This window comes from Suncus etruscus, chromosome 1, assembly GCF_024139225.1.
Source record: "Suncus etruscus isolate mSunEtr1 chromosome 1, mSunEtr1.pri.cur, whole genome shotgun sequence".
Taxonomy (NCBI): Eukaryota; Metazoa; Chordata; class Mammalia; order Eulipotyphla; family Soricidae; genus Suncus; species Suncus etruscus.
Window position 1 is genome coordinate 171,798,584 of NC_064848.1, and position 18,871 is coordinate 171,817,454.

The 18,871-nt window shown below is 41.2% G+C and overlaps 1 protein-coding gene across 2 annotated transcripts in view; it reads right to left on the bottom strand.

Moving 5' to 3' along the window:
- USP32 (ubiquitin specific peptidase 32) overlaps window positions 1–18,871 on the bottom strand; it is a 189,666-nt gene that overhangs the window by 60,457 nt on the left and 110,338 nt on the right. For both annotated transcript variants that reach the window (XM_049771218.1, XM_049771210.1), the window contains exons 12-15: window positions 13,034–13,136; window positions 4,867–5,053; window positions 2,916–3,091; window positions 1,226–1,366 (exon numbers count right to left, since the gene is read on the bottom strand). In XM_049771218.1, coding sequence (XP_049627175.1) covers window positions 1,226–1,366; window positions 2,916–3,091; window positions 4,867–5,053; window positions 13,034–13,136 — 607 coding nt within the window. The remainder of the gene's footprint in view (window positions 1–1,225; window positions 1,367–2,915; window positions 3,092–4,866; window positions 5,054–13,033; window positions 13,137–18,871) is intronic.

Sequence of the window (18,871 nt, forward strand, 5' to 3'; positions counted from 1 at the left end):
CTCCATATTTTGCTGGGCCTATGCAAACAACAACTGCCATTCTAACACCATTTTTGTTGTGCTCCTTTGACTCGCATCCTTAAAAAAAAAAAAAAACATTTAAAACCGGCAGTGCTCAGGGGTTATTCCTGGCTGGTCTGCTCAGAAATAGCTCCTGGCAGGCACGGGGGACCATATGGGACACCGGGATTCAAACCAACCACCTTTGGTCCTGGATCGGCTGCTTGCAAGGCAAACGCCGCTGTGCTATCTCTCCGGGCCCCCCATTCAAATTTTTGAGGTTAACTTAAATTAACATGCATGTACATGGAACTGTAAAAAAAAAAATACTATGCCTTCAATGTTAAAGGAGTTGTGGTTTTAGATTGCTTTGTGCACTGCTAAGAAATGTTATAATGTACTACAATCTGAGGACTTGAGGGACAAAGTAATAGTGCATGTGTTTTGTTTTATTTTTCTTAATCTTTTTGGCTGAAAGTTCAAAATTATGGTGTCAGCAAGGGAATTCTGAGAATTCTGTTTATGGGTGATTGTCTTCCCACTGTATCTTTACCTTGTCCTCTTTCTTTGCATCTTTGTTCTCATAAAAAAAAAAAAAAAGACAAATTACGAAGACCCCAAACTCTTATCTGTGTGATTCATGGGATCTACACTACTTTTCCTATAGTCACTGCACTTTTTGGCACTGATCCCCAAACTCCTATAACAGTCTAAGTTCCACTTATTCTACCTGATATATGCACCCAAATTATTTTATGGTCCAGTCTCATAATTTCTTAATTTTTGGTGGGGAGGACAGGGGAGGACTAGGGCCACATCTGGCAGCACTCAGGGATTACTTCTGACAGGCTCAGGGGACTATATGCAATTGCTGGGGATCAAATCCTGGTTGGCCCGCGTGCAAGGCAAACGCTCTACCCGCTGTGCTAAAACTATGGCCTCTTAAGAATTCCTTAGCTTTTAGTTCATTTAGTGATTATTCCCCCTACTTTATATAAGCTACCTTTTGCTGTAGGCATATCATCATATGCTGGTACCTAGAGTGTTTTCAATATTTAGTGAAAGAATAAGTGAATGTGAAGAAACCAATTAATATGAATAGATACTGAGTACTCTGCTATGATAACCAAAACCTAATTTGTGAATAGTGAGGTTCATAAGTAAAGTAATACAAGGGTATCTATGATTGTCCCTTTCTATGGAAGGCACTCGTGAATATACTTACGGGTCTAGGGAGTGTCAGGTTTGCTCCATACCAATGATAAAGTGCTTTCCACACAGGCTCTGGAACCATTTCATAATCTCTTCCATGAATCAGCTGTGGCGTTCGTTTTAATCGTCCTCCTTCTAGTGTTATTGATGTAGCCTTAGAAAGAGTAGAATGTGGAATGTAAATGTTTGTTTTTTAATATTGCAGTTGACTTTTTTTTTAGTTATTGGCATTTTAATAAAACATAGATACAGGGTAATACACATGTTACTACTTAAGTTTCAGGTTACTGGGAAAACTTTTTTTTCTAAATGAAATTTTAGGGGCTAAGGATGAGTCTCAAGTAGTAGAGCATATGCCTAACAGGAGCAAGACCCTGAATCTGTTCCTGGCGCTAAATGACCCCCTCAGCACTGCCAGGATTGAATCTGGAGTTCCAAGTACTGCTGTGTGTCCCTATTAAATATTTTAAAAAGTAGGGGCCATAGTGATAGCACAGTGGTATAAGACGTTTGCCTTGCACACTGCCAACCGGGACAGACCCAGATTCGATCCCCAGTATCCCATATCCTGAGTATCCCGAGCCTGCCAGCACAGATTTCTGAGCACAGAGCCAGGAGTAACCCCTGAGCACCACTGTGTGTGGCACAAAAACAAACAAAAAAAAAAACAAACAAAACTTTGTTTTTTTTAAAAGTACTATAATTTTATCTTAAAAAAAAACATAAAAAAAAAACCAAAACAAAACTGGGGACAATGCTGGAAGGAAGTGGACACTGGTGAAGGGGGTGTGGATCCTTAAACATTGTACAACTGAAACTCTATCATGAACAACTTTGTAACTTTGTATCTCATGGTGATTCATAAATAATGTTTTTTAAATTAATTTAAAAACTAAGGAAACTCAGGATAAATAATTTCAAAATATAATTTGAACATTTGGAAACAAGACTGGTTTTCCCAAACTCAGTGAAACAGTAAAAAATACTTGGGGGGACTAAGGAGATAGTACAAAAGACAAATGTACATGTATACAGGAGGAAGGTTTGATAGTTGGCATTGAATCACTCCCTGAGCACTGAGAACAACCAATGAACTAAAAGTAGCCCCTAAGCACTAAGTATGGTCACCTCCTTTACTCCAAATTTGGGGGACTTTGGCTGCCGCAACCCTGGTTGAAATCCCCACCACCATATGTTGTTCCCTTGAGCCATGTTGGAGTTACTCCTGAACACAGAACCAGAAATAGCCCCTAAGCACCACTGAATGTGTGCCTAACTTGCCCCTCCCAAATTCATTTATATATGCTATAACATTTTCACAGCAGGTTTGTAAGAATGGTATTTCCAAGGATCTCAACATTGCTTCTGTAACCAAATCATAAAATGATCTAACCAAAATGTAGTGAGCAAAGAAATTTCCATCTTCAACTACTTAATTAAATAAACTAATGCTTATTCTAAAATATCTAGAATGGGAACAGGAGAAGTAGCACAGTAGATAAGGCGCTTGCCTTCCATGCAGCTGACCTGGGTTCAATCCCCAGTATCCCACATAGTTCCCCAAGCCCTCCAGAAGTGATCACGGAGTGCAGAAATCAGCCCTGAGCATAGCCAGTTGCAGCCCCAAAATAAAAACAAACAATAAAAACAAAATATTAGTAACTTTAAATAAAATGATTTTAAGTAGATGTAAAATTATTTACCTTTACTGGTTCTTGAGTTACTAGAGGCTGATTATCAATAGCACCTGGTTTCTGAGGATTAAGGTGCAACAACATATTCCCATTGGCTCCTACCAAACACTGGTTGTTATTGTCAGAAGTGTTATGTTGTCGCGCAAAGTAAAGATCTGTCCCTGGTGTAGCAGAATACAGAAAACCTATTAAAAAAATCACTTTGTTTTTGTATTTTATATATATCTATATCTATATCTATGATTAAAGGTGAGAATTAGAACAATTCTAAAGACACAGTTTATATTGAGATACATATACACGATAGAAATATCAATGCATTCCTTTCAAATAATACATAGTACAAGTCTAAATAAATTCTTTAAAAATGTTGTATAGGGAGTCAAAGAGATAGCACAGCAGTAGGGCATTTGCCTTGCAAGCAGCCAACCCAAGACCAACAGTGGTTTGAATCTCGGCATCCTATATGGTCCCCCATGCCTGCCAGGAGCGATTTCTGAGCATAGAGCAAGGAGCTCAGGAGTAGGGCTCAGGAGCCCTGAGTGCTGCTGGGTGTGACCCAAAAACAAACAAACAAAAACACCAAAAAAATCCCAGTAATATAAGAGAGTCCTGTTCTTTATCAGGTGAACAATAGAAATCAACTCAATTTAACTAGATTGCAAAAACCCAAACAGCTTCATAAATGCTGAACAAAGTTCCAAGAAATAAAGAGAATCTGGAAAATATTATAAACTCTTTTCTTTCTTTTCTCCTCTCTTCTCTCTCTCTCTCTCCTCTTTTCTCTTCTCTTCTCTTTTCTCTTCTCCTCTCCTCTCTTCTCCTCTTTTCTCCTCTCCTCTCCTCTCCTCTCCTCTCCTCTCCTCTCCTCTCCTCTTCTCTCCTCTCCTCTCCTCTTCTCTCCTCTTCCCTCCCCTCCCCTCCCCTCCCCTCCTCTCTCTCTCTCTCTCTCTCTCTCTCTCTCTCTCTCTCTCTCTCTCTTTCTCTCTCTCTTTCTCTTTCATTTTGGTGATTCAAACCAGGTCACATACATGCAAGGCAAGCACCTTACTTGCTGTACTATCTCTTTAGCCTCTTTCTCAGTATTTTAACAAAATAAATCCCAAACCGTGGTCTTAAATTTCTGATAAAAGGGTGTATTTATTCCAAGGAATATAAGCTTATGATTATAGAGAATCTTCCAGGGCTAGAAATATAGCTTACCAAGAAGAATTGCATTCCTTTAAGAAGGAGGCCTGGATTTTATTCCTGGCACCACATCTTCCCTGAGTACCACCATGAGACACTTGCGCATAGACCTGGGAATAGCCCTTGAGCACTGCCAGGGTAAGTTTAAAAAAAAAAGTATTCTCAAGAGACACTGCTTAAACAAAGACTGAAATCTTTTCAAACTAAAAGATTAATGATGTAGAATATAGAAGTTCCTCTTTGCAAAGCTATGGATAAATTCAAGACAGTTTTCCTGCCATCACCCACCCCCTTGTTCTGTCACTGTAAAGTCCCAGGAATTACATACTTATGTTAGTGCTGGGGATCACATCAATTGCTGAGGATAGCACTTTGAGGTGACAGGGAAGAAAATCATAATCTCCCAAAAGCAAAGTAGATATTCTTTTTTTTTTTTGGTTTTTGGGCCACACCCGGTAACGTTCAGGGGTTACTCCTGGCTATGTGCTCAGAAGTTGCTCCTGGCTTGGGGGACCATATGGGACACCGGGGGATCGAACCGCGGTCCGTCCAATGCTAGCGCAGGCAAGGCAGGCACCTTACCTTTAGCGCCACCGCCCGGCCCCCCAAAGTAGATATTCTACACTGAACCACATTCCTAGCCCCTCGATCTTTTGACAATAGACATTCAAACTACTTTCTGTGAAAGGAAGCCTAACGCTCAATATCATACCAATCATATTCTCAAAGCATATTATGAAGAAGTAACCTTGAAGACACAAATCACGCTTACCATTGCCAGTGCTTTCTGAGGCTTCAGAAGCAGTAGAAACATTGTCTGAAAATCTCTCTTCTGTGGCATTCCCATAACTAACATTGCCTCCTCCTTCACTTTGCTCTATGTGATGTACTGCAGTTCCAAATGCATATTTTCCTCCATTCAAAACAGAAGATGTCTCAATCACAACAGGAGTGGTGTCCTAAAAATCATGAAATCAGAGATTAAGAGACATTTATGTGGTTGGCTACAGTCATTTGAAAACATTTTAAGGCTTGCTTTGTCAAGCTCATGTTTTCTCTTGAGCATGTATTCCTATCTTTCCCTTCTCATCCTAAGTAAATGTCATTAAATAAATATCTTACAGAGCTGGAGTGATAGTACAGCAGGTAAGGTGTTTACCTTGTATGTATGGTTCCTGGAATCCCATATGGTTCCCTGAACACCACCAGGAATGATCGGTGAGCAAAGCCAGGAATAACCACTGAGTATTGCCAAGTGTGACACAAAAACCCAAACCACACACCAAAAAAAAAAACCAAAAAACAAAAAACCCTCTTGCTTCACTACAACAAAACAAAAACATTTTGGGGGATTAGATAGTAGTGGGGTTAAGGCATTTTCCCTGCACAGATAATCCTGGTTCAATCCATGGTACTGTATTAAAGCTCCCAAAACACTGGCAGGAATGATCCCTAAGCATAGAGATCTGGTCACTGCTTCGGTATGTATCTCCATGACCAAAATAAACCTGGTGGTGCTTGGACGACTATATGGGATGTTGGGGATTAAACCTGGATTGGCTCCACGCAAAGCAAATGCCCTACCTGCTGTCTTATTGTTCCAGACCCAAGAAATCAATATTATATGGATTCAGAGCAACAAAACCAAACTCATTTCTTTCCAAAATAAGTGGAAATCTGGGGCCAGAGCGGTGGCACAAGCAATAAGGTGTCTGCCTTGCCTGCGCTAGCCTAGGACAGACTGAGGTTTGATTCCACCTCCCCGCCACAACCTCCACATCCCATATGGTCTCCCAAGCCAGGAGTAATTTCTGAGTGTGGGGGGGGGGGGGAAGAAGTGTAAATCCAAGTTAGGTCTGAGTAATTTATACCGTCATCATGCTTGAAATTAAGTGATGAATATTACAGCAAATTAATTTTGGGGTGGGGCAAAGACATAGTACCACGGGCAGGGTGCTTCCATTGAACATTGCTGACTTAGGTTCAGAAAATAGATCAATAAAAGTCAATTTATGATCACTTTTTTATCTCACAGAGGTATAACTAAAGTCACTAAGGATTTACTGAGCTGATTGATTGGTGCTGGTTGAGCCTATGTTAATGTTTTTGCTTATTGAGCTTGAGCTTAAATACAACCTTCTTATCAAATTTGCTGTATTCCTGCAAGGCTGTCAGTACTGTGAAATTTGGAGGTGTTAGATGGCTGCATATGCATGTGTCATATGACTGTGAACTCCAGGAACAGAAGAGCCAGGCTGTATCCCTCCCCCAACTTCTTATTTATCCCACCTGAATAATCAGAACTGCCCACACCTGCTATGGGCGGGTAAAGGAGGCTGACTTGGGGGAGAGAGGAATTAAGAAAGAGAGTTAGAGGGACCAGAGAAATAGCATAGCGGTAGGGCATTTGCTTTGTAAGCAGCCAACCCCAGAAACAACGGTGGTTCGAATCCTGGCATCCCATATGGTTTCCGTGCCTGCCAGGAGTGATTTTTGAGAAGAGAGTCAGAAGGCGCCCCCAGATGTGTCCTCCCCCCAAAAAAGAGTCAGAGAAGCAAGATTTAAAAGAGAAATTTGGCATCAGATTCAGCATCAGCAGTTGAGCATCAGGAAAGAAGCATCAGCAGTAGCATCAGCAAAGGGAGTTTGTCAGCCTGGAAGCCAGTTAGGAAGCCTGAAAAAAGCAGCTGAAAGGGAGACAGAGGCCGATAGGGCCCAGAAATAGAGAAGTAGCTGCTAGAAAAAGGCTTAGTAAATAGAAGCATGCTCTGAAACCCGGCTAATTTTTGGAGAGCTTTTTCTAGTGTTAAAGCTTGACAAAAAGGGGCCGGTGTGGTGGCGCTAGAATTAAGGTGTCTGCCTTGCCAGCGCTAGCCTAGGACGGACTGCGGTTTGATCCCCCGGCGTCCCATATGGTCCCCCAAGCCAGGAGCGACTTCTGAGAGCACAGCCAAGAGTAACCCCTGAGCGTCACTGGGTGTGGCCCAAAAAACCAAAAAAAAAAAAAAAAAAAAAAGGCTTAGTATAGAGGCCATGTGAAGAGGTATACAAGATTGTAGGGATTGTGAAATAAAGCTGGCTGACTCCTGGAACTTCATCTGACCGCTTTGTGAATCTCTCCACCCTCATCCTGCAACCTTCAGACCTGTCAGGCCGTAGGGACTGCAGGAGTTGGGTTGAGCCCAGAAAGGCCTCACCATCCCCACACCAACTCTAAGACTCATTAATTTATATTAAGACAACAACTAAGACTGTCAGGTGTGGGTGAGGGCATATACAGTAGGAAGGCATATATAGTCCTCCCTCTACTTTAGAAAGTAACATAGTTTTCTTTTCTTTTCTTTTTTTTTTTTGGTTTTTGGGCCACACCCGGTGCTGCTCAGGGGTTACTCCTGGCTGTCTGCTCAGAAATAGCTCCTGGCAGGCACGGGGGACCATATGGGACACCGGGATTCGAACCAACCACCTTTGGTCCTGGATCGGCTGCTTGCAAGGCAAATGCCGCTGTACTATCTCTCCGGGCTCAGAAAGTCACATAGTTTTCAGCCTGAAAACTGGTCTACCTGTGATGATCTATCTACCTGGGATAACTTGGCAGCCTCCCTAAATACTTCTTAATCTGGGGCCAGAGCGATAGCACAGTGGATAGGGCATTTGCATTGCACATGGCCAACCTTGGTTTTGATCCCTAGCATTCCATATGGTCCCTTGCTCCTGCCAGGAGGAATTTCAGAGTGCACAGTGTGGCCTTAAAACAAAGAAAATTTGTTAATTCTCTGATTATTCCAGTTAAATGGTATCAGTTTGGAAGTTTCAGTTTGGAATAGGCTAATCTATTACTTGATACAAACACACATAGACACATACACAATGCTCAGGAGTTATTCACACACCTACACACACACAAATACACGTGATGCTCAGGAGTTATTCCTGAATCTGCAATCAGGAATTTCGCCTGGTGGGTTTGGGAGACAATATGGAATGTTAAAGATTGAACCTGGGTTGGCACTTGCAAGGCAAGTCTGTACCTGCTGTATTATCCTTCACTCCAGGCCAGCCCAATCACCTTCTTTTTTTAAACACAAAGAAGCAGCATTAATATTAGGACCACTAGCTAGAATTTAGTAATAAGCTGTATTTATCTTTATATATATAATATTCCAAGCCAAGGTGTTACAGATATGAGGCATATACTTTACCATTGAGTCACAACTGAAACATCTAAGTTTCCTTTTATTTCAATATTATCTTTGAAAAGTAGGGTGCTAAGGTCATATTCATGCATGTACCCTATAACCAGAGAGATACTACATACAGCAGGTAGGGTATTTGCATTGCATGTAGCCAACTTGGGTTTGATCCCTGGTATCCCATATGGTTCTCCTGAGTCTGCCAGGAGTATCCTGAGTACAGAGCCAAGAATAACTCTTAAGTATCTCTGAGTGTGATCCAAAACCAAAACCAAAAAACCCAACCCCCCTTTTTATATTGGATTACGGGGTCCCTCCCTACTCAATATTTGTTCTCCACCCTAGGATGTGATCTGGTTCTTGCTAATAAAAAACCCTGGTCTTAGGAATGCTTATAGTCATTCTCAGGTCTTCCCCACTAAGCTAGCTTCCTTTTTAGAAGCTCAAGGCTTGTGTGTTGGAATTCATGAACCTGTTTATACCTCTTTTCACTGTGTGGATTATTTCCTGTGTCAACGTTTGCTTCCAGACTCACATATCTCAGGTCCTTGTTTTGAAGCCTGAGGCTTTAATTCACAACCCCCAAACTAAAAGATAGCATGTATTCTATTACTGAACTATATGCCTGGGCTCACAACATTAATAAAAAATAGAAAAAAATGAGATAAATGCTCATTTATTGTCTACTAAATTAAATAAATAAATAAATAATAAATATAAAGGAACCAGAGAGATAAAACAAGAATTTAGGTGCTTGCTAATGCAACTGACCCTGCTCAATCCCCAGCCTGATCCTCTGAGTACCCTCAGAAGCAACCAGGAACACACCACATGTGGCCCAAATTTTCAAAATATAAACAAAAAACAGTAATTCATTTAAAAGTAGTGTAGTTATATAAACACAAAAACAACGTTGATTCTGGTATTACAATTTGGGTTAATTAAATTACATCCAAGTGTGAGCCATCAGTAGGTGCATGCTACCAACAATGTGTTAATAAGTAAACATATGGCCAAAATAATGGTGACCACAGCATAAAAATAACTAAAAACTGGAATCCATGTTAAATGTTAATTTTAGGTTATTCATATTTTCAAATGAATTATCCACTAAAGAAGTCAATATTATTTTGTTTTGGAGTCACACTTGGTGCTCAGGAGTTACTCTTAGCTCTGTAATCAGGAAGCACTCCTGGTGGTGACTGGGTGACTATATGGCATGTTGGGGATCAAACCTGGATTGGCTCCATGCAAATCAAATACCCTACCTGCTGTCCTATTGTTCCAGCCCCAAGAAATCAATATTATATGAATTTAGAACAAAACCAAACTCATTTCTTTAAAAAAAAATAAAGTGGAAATCTGGGGCCGGAGCGGTAGCGCAAGTGTGCCTTGCCCGCACAAGCCTAGGACGGACCAAGGTTCAATCCCCCCATGTCCCATATGGTCTTCCAAGCCAGGAGCGATTTCTGAGCACATAGCCAGGAGTATCCCCTGAGTATCACTGGGTGTGGCCGGAAAAATAAAAGAAGTGGAAATCCAAGTTAGGTCTGAGTAATTTATACCGTCATCATGCTTGAAATTAAGTGATGAATACTACAGCAAATTAATTTTGGGGTGGGGGCAAAGACATAGTACCATGGGCAGGATGATTCCATTGAACATTGCTGACTTGGGTTCAATTGATGGCACCTCATATGGACCTGCAATCCCCACTAAGAGTGACATCTGAGCATAGAGCCAGAAGTAAGCCCTGAGCATCACCAGATGTGGCCCAAAATTTAAAATAATTAAAACTCTGGTGTCAGGTAGGAGATTTTGGTCACACTGATGGTGTTCAGAAGCTACTTCTAGTTCTGTTAGGTTTTTCTGCAGGCAGTACTAAGGGAACCATGTGGTGTGAGGGATCAAACCCAGGACCCTAGTAGGTAAAGCATGCATTCAGTCCTTTGAGCTAGCTAGCTCTCCTAGCACAGAGATTTCTTAAGTATAATATTAATCTCACAGATTTTCTGATGTTATGCTATAATGAACAATGCATTACATTTAAAAATATGCATTACATTTAAATTAGGTTTCAAAAGAAAAATTTCAGTAAAATTACATTATTTAAATTAATTCAGTTTTCCCCTTCAATTATGCTTTCTCATTAATTTGGCTTGAAACAGATCACAGGCATTAAAAAAACTCCATGTGATTCTACTAATGTAGTCAGAATTGATAAACACTATCCTAATAATGATTATAGTCTCAAACTTTTTTTTTTTTGGCCACAAGTAGCTGTGCTGATTCTTGATATCAGGGATCAAAAATGGGTTAACCATGTGCAAAGCAAGTACCCTAACTGTTGTATTATCTTTCCAGCCCTGCATATACTTGTTTTTATAATGTGCTTTAAGTGCTAAGAATGGTTTCAGAGAGATGGTACAGGGCTTAAGGCATGTCTTATATAAGGCTCACCCTGGTTTGATCCTTGGCACTACATACAGATGGCTCCGAAGCACAAAACCAAGGAATTAACCACCCCTAATGAAAACAAATGCTAAGAATATGCTCTTTTATATTTTGGGCCATACTCAGTGGTATGGTTTTTATCCATACCCAGGGACTACATCCTGAAGTTGGTGGACCACAGAGTACCAGAAATTGAATGTGAAGTCTCCCACATAGAAGACATACACACCAGCCCTCGGAGATATTTCCTTGGTTCTGTAGTAATAATATATTTTGAGGGAGATTAAATAATACTGAGCAAATAATTTCAAGGAGAAATATATGGAATATATATATATATATATATATATATATATATACAGAATTATATTTTAGATGTTTTAATGGGTTTAGAAATCTTAAATGGAGCTTATGGCTCTAAAGAAAATTTACATAAATATTTTCTTTCTTTTTTAGTTTTGGGTCACACCTGGCGGCACTCGGAAATTGCAGGCAGGCTTGGGGGACCGTATGGGATGCCGGGATTCGAACCACTGTTTGTTCTAATCAGCTGATGCAAGTAAATGCCTTACACCACTGTGCTATCTCTCCGGTCCTCATTTTCTTATTTTTTTAAACTTTATTCGTTAATTGAATGATTGTTGAGCCACACCCCAAAGCTGCTCAGGGGTCACTCCTGGCTCTACATTCAGAAATTGGCCTTGGCAGGCTAGAGGACCATATGGGTGATGGGAATCGAACCAGGTCTCTCCTGGGTCGGCTGCATGCAATGTAAATAAATGCCCTACTGCTGTGCCTTCTCTCCAGTCCTTATTTCTGATCTGTAACAGCTTTAAAATATAGACTGAAATTTATAGGTATCACTGACAAAAAGAGAGAATGATAAAAATATTACAAGACCTAAAGTAAAATCTCTTAGGTTGAGTTTGGTAATTACTTAGCAACAGAGTGCTTATACTAACTTGTTTCTTTCTTTTGGTACCACACCTGGAAGTGCATGGAGACTACTGTCAGCCTGGTCTATGCTTAAGAGGTCCTTTCAGGAGTGCTCAAAGAGCATTCAGTGTTCAGGATCAAACCTAGCTTCCACATGCAAAGCATACACTCAACTCATTGAAGCTGTCTCTCTGGCCTGATTACAGTAAGGGAGGGAGCAAACTGTGTCCCAAGAGGATGCATACTGTTTATTGTATGTTTTCTATAGGGCATAGAGAATGATAATACCCTACAGAATTAGAGAATACAGGCATTTCTATCCTTTTCCAATGTTCCAAATAGAGTTATTTGTCTTCCTTGTTTAGATTTTTGTTATTTAAGGAATCTACTCTCTGTGTCTGTCACTACCTGCAACTTTCACAGTTAATCAGATGCCTTCTTTTTTACTTATTTTCTCACATTGCTTCTACTTCTTATAGATTTTCAGTTAATTTGATAATTTTCCTACCTTTATATAAAGAACAAAATCAACAATGTATTAGTCCAAAATCACCAGCTATTTTGGACTAGTATTTTTGAATGCTATGGGAGTTTTTCTTTCCCTCTAGTCTAACCATTAAAGAATTTTGTTTCCGTTTACTGATTTCTGGATCTGCAACTATCAGAAATTATATTAGAAAATCTTGAGTTTTCAAAAAAAAAAAAAGGGTCATTAGGGTAGATAAAGTATCACTCATGCTAAGAATTCCCTCACTTTCTCTGAATCAATGATTCCTCAAAATTTTGAGAATTTTGGGGACTACTCCTGTGAGGAACCAGGAATCCCTAGCAGCCCATATGGTTCCTCAAGGCGCAGTGGTCCTCAAACTATGGCCTGCGGGCCACATATTGTATTTGTATCTGTTTTGTTTCTTCATTGCAAAATAAGATATATGCAGTGTGCATAAGAATTCGTTCATATGTTTTGTTTTTACTATAGTCAGACCCTCCAATGGTCTGAGGGACAGTGAACTGGCCCCCTGTTTAAAAAGTTTGAGGACCCCTGCAAGGGTCAAGGATATACCATCTTTTCCACAAGGATATAATGGGTATTACAAAAGAAATATAAGGTACACAATATATACAAGCACAACCAGGCAAAATTCCTTTTCTTAGAAGAAAAGTGCAAGGACACATATACTTACGCTGTGCGTAAGTATAAACATTGCATGTGGCCTAGAATAAGTAGCATATTCATTTCCTAATCCTTCAAATTTTTATCTAGGTTGAAACTTCCTGTTACGGGCTAGTAAACATAGAGAAGTTGACGGAGTTAAAAGCTAAAGAAAAATGTGAATAAACAGCAATCTTACTCACATATTTGACATATTCTTTCCATTGCTGCCACCACTGCATAGAGATGATAAACCAATTATGTCCTGGTTGCAGGCCATATCTGCTCTCTCGTTCTAACCATCCTCTGTACACACAAAAGAAATTAAACACATCAAATGAAAAATTAGAAAACACTTGGTCACACAGCAGGTAGTGGATTTGCCTTATATGCAGTCAACCCGGGACTGATCTGGGTTTGATCTCTGGCATCCTATAGGTCCCCTGAGCCTGACAGGAGTGATTTCTGAGTGCAGAGCCAGGAGTAATCCCTGAGCACACCACCAGGTGTGGCCCAAAAACAAAAAATGAGGAAGAAAAAAAACTTTTATGAATGTAAAGCATAAAACAGACATATTCTGGAGGCTAAAATTTCCAGTTAATGCAAAATCACTGGTAAGTCAATTTTGGGTGTTTTAACGGCACTATCAAGTCTTTTAAGTGATGTTTCAAAAACCTGAGCAATTTTTTCTCAAACAAGATGTAAATCTATGGGGCTGGAAAGATAGCATGGAGGTAGGGTGTTTGCCTTGCATGCAGAAGGACGGTGGTTTGAATCCCAGCATCCCATGTGATTCCTCCATGCCTGCCAAGAGCGACTTCTGAGCTCATAGCCAGGAGTAATACCTGAGCACTGCTGGGTATAAACCCCCCCGCCCAAAATAGATGTAAACCAAGCTATGAAAGATCCTGGGTACAAGGGCCTACAGCCCATGCAGCAGGAAGCTGGTCATCTTGGGAAGAGAAAGTGGGCCAAGCCCTTACCCAACCAAAGCCATGCCTGCTGCCTCCATCACTCACAATCACCATTTTCCAGATGGCCCTGCCTCATCAGTGACCCTTTATGATTCCCTTCAGGGACACAAATCTTCAGGTATGCCGGTTTGGGGGCTGCTATCACTTTTTGGAGGGCTTTTTGGAGGGAGTGCAGGCACCCTCCTCTATATATCTTCCTTTTTCGTGTTGATACTGGCAACTAAGTACATGCCCATAAAAGTAGTAGCATCAGTAATTGTGCTTTGAGTCCCTGCAAAACTTTGTTTGATGCTGTCATCCTTTTAGAAACACATCAATTTAACAGTGGACAGCTGACAAGAGCTTTTTTTTTTTTTAATTTTATTTATTTTTTTGTTTTTGTTTTTGTTTTTTTTTGGGTCACACCCGGCGGTGCTCAGGGGGTTACTCCTGGCTGTCTGCTCAGAAATAGCTCCTGGCAGGCATGGGGGACCATATGGGACACCGGGATTCGAACCAACCACCTTAGGTCCTGGATCGGCTGCTTGCAAGGCAAACACCGCTGTGCTATCTCTCCGGGCCCTGACAAGAGCTTATTAAACCTGCCATTATATTAATGACTTCACTGAAGATACAAAGTGCTTGCTACTGTACTTTTCCTTCTCTCTTTCCGTTTTTTTTTTGTTTTTGTTTTTGTTTTTGGGCCACACCTGGTGACACTCAGGGATTATTCTGGCTTGGGGGACCATATGGGATGCCAAGGATTGAATCCAGTTTCATCCTGGGTCAACCGCATGCAAGGCAAAAGCCCTACCACTGTGCTATCACTCTGGCTCCTCTTTTTTTTTTTTTTGAGCTTTCTTCTCTTCCTTTTTATTTTCACTTTCTTTCTTTTTTTTTTTTTTCATTAACTTTGCTTTCACCAATCTGGAAACAAATGTATTATGATCAACTAAGTCAACTATGTGATGCATTTTCTTTGAATACATTTAAAAAACAGAGCAATATATCACATAATGTAAACTTTTACTGCATTAGTATATGTGACAATTACTTACATATTTACATAACCATCATAACAATACAACATTTAAGTATTGCAACCACCTCCAGAACATATCTTGTGTCCATTTTTAGTGAATCTATCTTACCATCCATCATCAACCCCTGAAAGCCTTTGTTTCTGCATCATTGATATTTTTCCTTTTCTGAGCATTTCATATGTGGAATGATGTAAAAAAGTCAATTAAAAAGTTCTTTTAAAATTTATTATCTTGTGGGGGACACACATTCAGGAGAAATTCCTGAATGGAATAAAGCCTGGTGGTGCTCAGGAATCATATATGGTGCTGGAGATTTGAGCCAGGGCTGTAACTTATATGACTGACTAATGCAGGGTGAGGGCCATACTCCCTGTACTGTTTTTAAACCCCTGTACATTTTTTTTCTACTTTTGGGTCACACACAGTGGTGCTCAGAGGTTGGTTATTACTGGTTCTGTGCTCAGAAATTACTCCTGGCAGGCACAGAGGATCATATGGGATGCCAGGGATTGAACCCAGGTCAGCTGCATACAAGGCAAACATCCTACCCACTGTACTATCTCTCTGACCTCTAAGTGAATGTTTTTATTAAAATAATTATTTTAGTTTCTTGGTTTTTGGGTCACACACTACCATGTTCAGATATTACTCCTAGCTCTATGCTCAAATTTACTCGTAGTGATGTTCAAGGGATCATTTATGATGCCAAGAACTGAATCTGGGTTAGCTGCAATATAAGGCAAGTACTCTGCCTGTTGTATTGTTATGACCCTATATAGTCTTTCTTTGGAGGGGGAGTTTGGGTCACACCTGGTGGTGCTCACGGGGTTACTCCAGGCTCTGTGCTCAGAAATCGTTCCTGACAGGCTTGTGGGACCATATGGGATGCTGGGAATCGAACCGGGCTCCACTCTCCCTATAGTCTTTCTAATTGGTCATCTCATATATATAATATTATATATATATTTGCTTTTTGGGCCACACCTGGTGACATTCAGGGATTACTTCTGGCTATACGCTCAGAAATTGCTCCTGGCTTGGGGGACCATATAGGACACTGGGGAATCAAACCGAGGTCTGTCCTGGGTCAGCTGCATGCAAGGCAACTGCTCTACTGCTGTGCCACCATTCTAACCCCTTACCTAATATTATTTTTTAGATTAATCTGTATTTTGTAGCATCAGTTCTATTTTTTATTACTAGCAGCATTCCCTAGAGCTGCGATGGTGAACCTATGGCACACATGCCAGTGGTGACACACGAAGGCCTTGAGCTGGCACGCAGGAAGGTCCTGAATTAAGATATGCAGTGTGTGCCACATAATTTTTAGATACTAAAATCTTGTTATTATGGTTTAATTGACGTGCTGGCACTTCCAAGGAAATTCTTTGGTTTTTTGTGGCAGTTTGGGCACTTGGGCTCAAAAAGGTTAGCCATCACTGCCTAGACTAGAGGTTGTTTGGAAAACTATAAAATCTTTATAGAGACAGGGGTTGAGGCAATAGCACAGCAGTAGGGCGTTTGCTTTGCAGGCAGACAAGCTGGGACAGACCCAGGTTTGATTCTCAGCATCCCAGATGGTTCCCCAAGTCTGCCAGAAAAGCGATTCCTGAGACAGAGCCAAGAGTAAATGCTGAGCGTCATCGCTGGGTTTGGCCCAAAATAAAAACAAACAAACCAAAACCCAAAATCTCTATAGAGATAAACGTGTGCCTTTTCACCAAATCTGGGCCTGCATTATTACTTTGCACACATATTTCCCATCTTTGGATTTGCTTTACTTGAGATGTGCATCTGGTTCTCTCCAGTATGGAAAAGCCCTTGTTCGTTCTTTCTTTTTTGTTTCCTTCCTTTCTCCCTTCCTCCTCCCTCTTCCCTCCCTCCTTCCTTGTGCGCTCTCTCCACCCCTCTCCTCAAGGTCCCCTCTCCTCTCTCTCTCTCTCTTTCTCTATCTCTCTCTCTCTGGTTTTTGGGTCACACCTGGCAGCGCTTAGGGTTTACTCCTGGCTCTATGCTCAGAAATCGCTTCTGGCAGGCTCAGAGGACCATATAGGATGCCGGGATTGGAACCACCATTATTCTGCATGCAAGGCAAACACCCTACCTCCATACTATCTCTCTGGTCCTGCCTTGTTCTCTTTCTCTACCTCTCTTATTTTCCAAATAAATCTATCACTATTTGTCTCCTTCCTAAAATTCTTTTCTGCGGAAGTAGACCACCGGAGGAAGAAAGGAACATGGGTAGAGAAGATAGAACTAATTTTCCTCTCCCTGCAATGAAAATTCTTCACTCCAGGGGCCAGAGAGATAGCATGGAGGTAAGGCGTTTGCCTTTCATGCAGGAGGTCATTGGTTTGAATCCCGGCATTCCATATGGTTCCCTGTGCCTCGCACGCACGCGCGCGCGCACACACACACACACACACACACACACACACACACACACAATTCTTCACTCCAGTTTGAGTACTACTGCTCTTGAGAAATCAGTGGCAGAGATGAATTTTAACACTGTATAGATCAAGTGCAACTTGGTGAGGTTTAACAGCTTTTTGTTTTTGTGCTTCAATTGTTGGTGCTCAGAAGTTACTCCTGGTTCTACAGGAATTTCGCCTAATGATACTCAAGAACTGTACATGGTGCTGGGGATTGAACTTGGGTTAACCACCTGCAAGCCAAGTGCCCTACTCACTGGACTATTGATCCTTGTTCAGTTTGACAACTGTTATGAGAAGTTGGTGAGTGAGATTTTTTCACAGGTGTTCCCCATTGACTCTGCTAGTCTTTTCCTTTTATTTGGGGGCGGGGGGGGGGGAGGTTTCACCTGGCTATGCGCTCAGAAATTGTTCCTGGCTTGATGGACCATATGGGATGCCTGGGGATCGAACTGAAGTCCATCCTAGGCTGGCGCGTGCAAGGCAGACGCCTTACGGCTTGCACCATCGCTCTGGCCCCGACTCTGCTAGTCTTAATCTTCCAGGCATTTCCTGGGTGCTTGAGATGGGTGGAGAAAAGCAGCTGATTCCATGGAACAGTGAGTGCTCGAGGCAGCCACTTCTCTTCTCCCCACTTAAGTCAACTTCAACAATATTTTCTTTAATTCTTTAAACAGATTCCGTTAGCTATCTAAAAGCAATTTTAATTTTGATCTAGGGTTATTTGGTGTGTATTAAGTTCAACATTTGGAACTATCTCAGAGACAAATCCTATTAACTTGTTTTTGCCTTTGTATATTAGTCATATTTCCCTGTTTTATTGCATGACTCATAATTTTTCTTGAAAACTGTTATACTTGATAACATTTATCAGCAACTCTGAATTCTGATCTCTATTATGCTTTGCTTTGTGATTTCCTTTATTAGAGGAATTCAGTAGAATCTCTCTCTTGGAATGTGAGTGAGTCCATTTTTTCTTGTGTTTATGTCTGGCTTCTTAAGGAAGACCATAACTTAATGGTCAATCAGAGTGGTAAAATGTTGTCTTTAAAAACATTTGCCGGGGCCAGAGAGATAGCATGGAGAAGGTCATTGGTTCGAATCCAGGCATCCTATACAGTCCCCTGAGCCTGCCAGAGCGATTTCTGAGCATAGAGCCAGGAGTAATCCCTGAGCACTGCTGGGTGTGACTCCCCCCCCCCCCAAATTTTTTTTTCCAGGGGCCAGAACAGTAGGGCGTTTGCCTTGCATGTGGCTGACCTAGGACGGACCTCAGTTCTATCTCTGGCATCCCATATGGTCCCCCAAAGCCAGGGGCAATTTCTGAGCACATAGCTAGGAATAACCCTTGAGCATCACCGGGTGTGGCCCAAATAAAACAAAACAAAACAAAAAAATTAATTTGTCAGTGGGGCCGAAGAGATAGCACAGCAGTAGGGCGTTTGCCCTGCACACAGCTGACCCAGGACAAATGGTGGTTCAAATCCCGGCAACCCATATGGTCTCCTGAACCAGCCAGGAGCAATTTCTGAGTGCAGAGCCAGAAGTAACCACTGAGAACCACTGGGTATAACCCAAAAACCAAAAATAAAATAAAATAAAAAATAGGG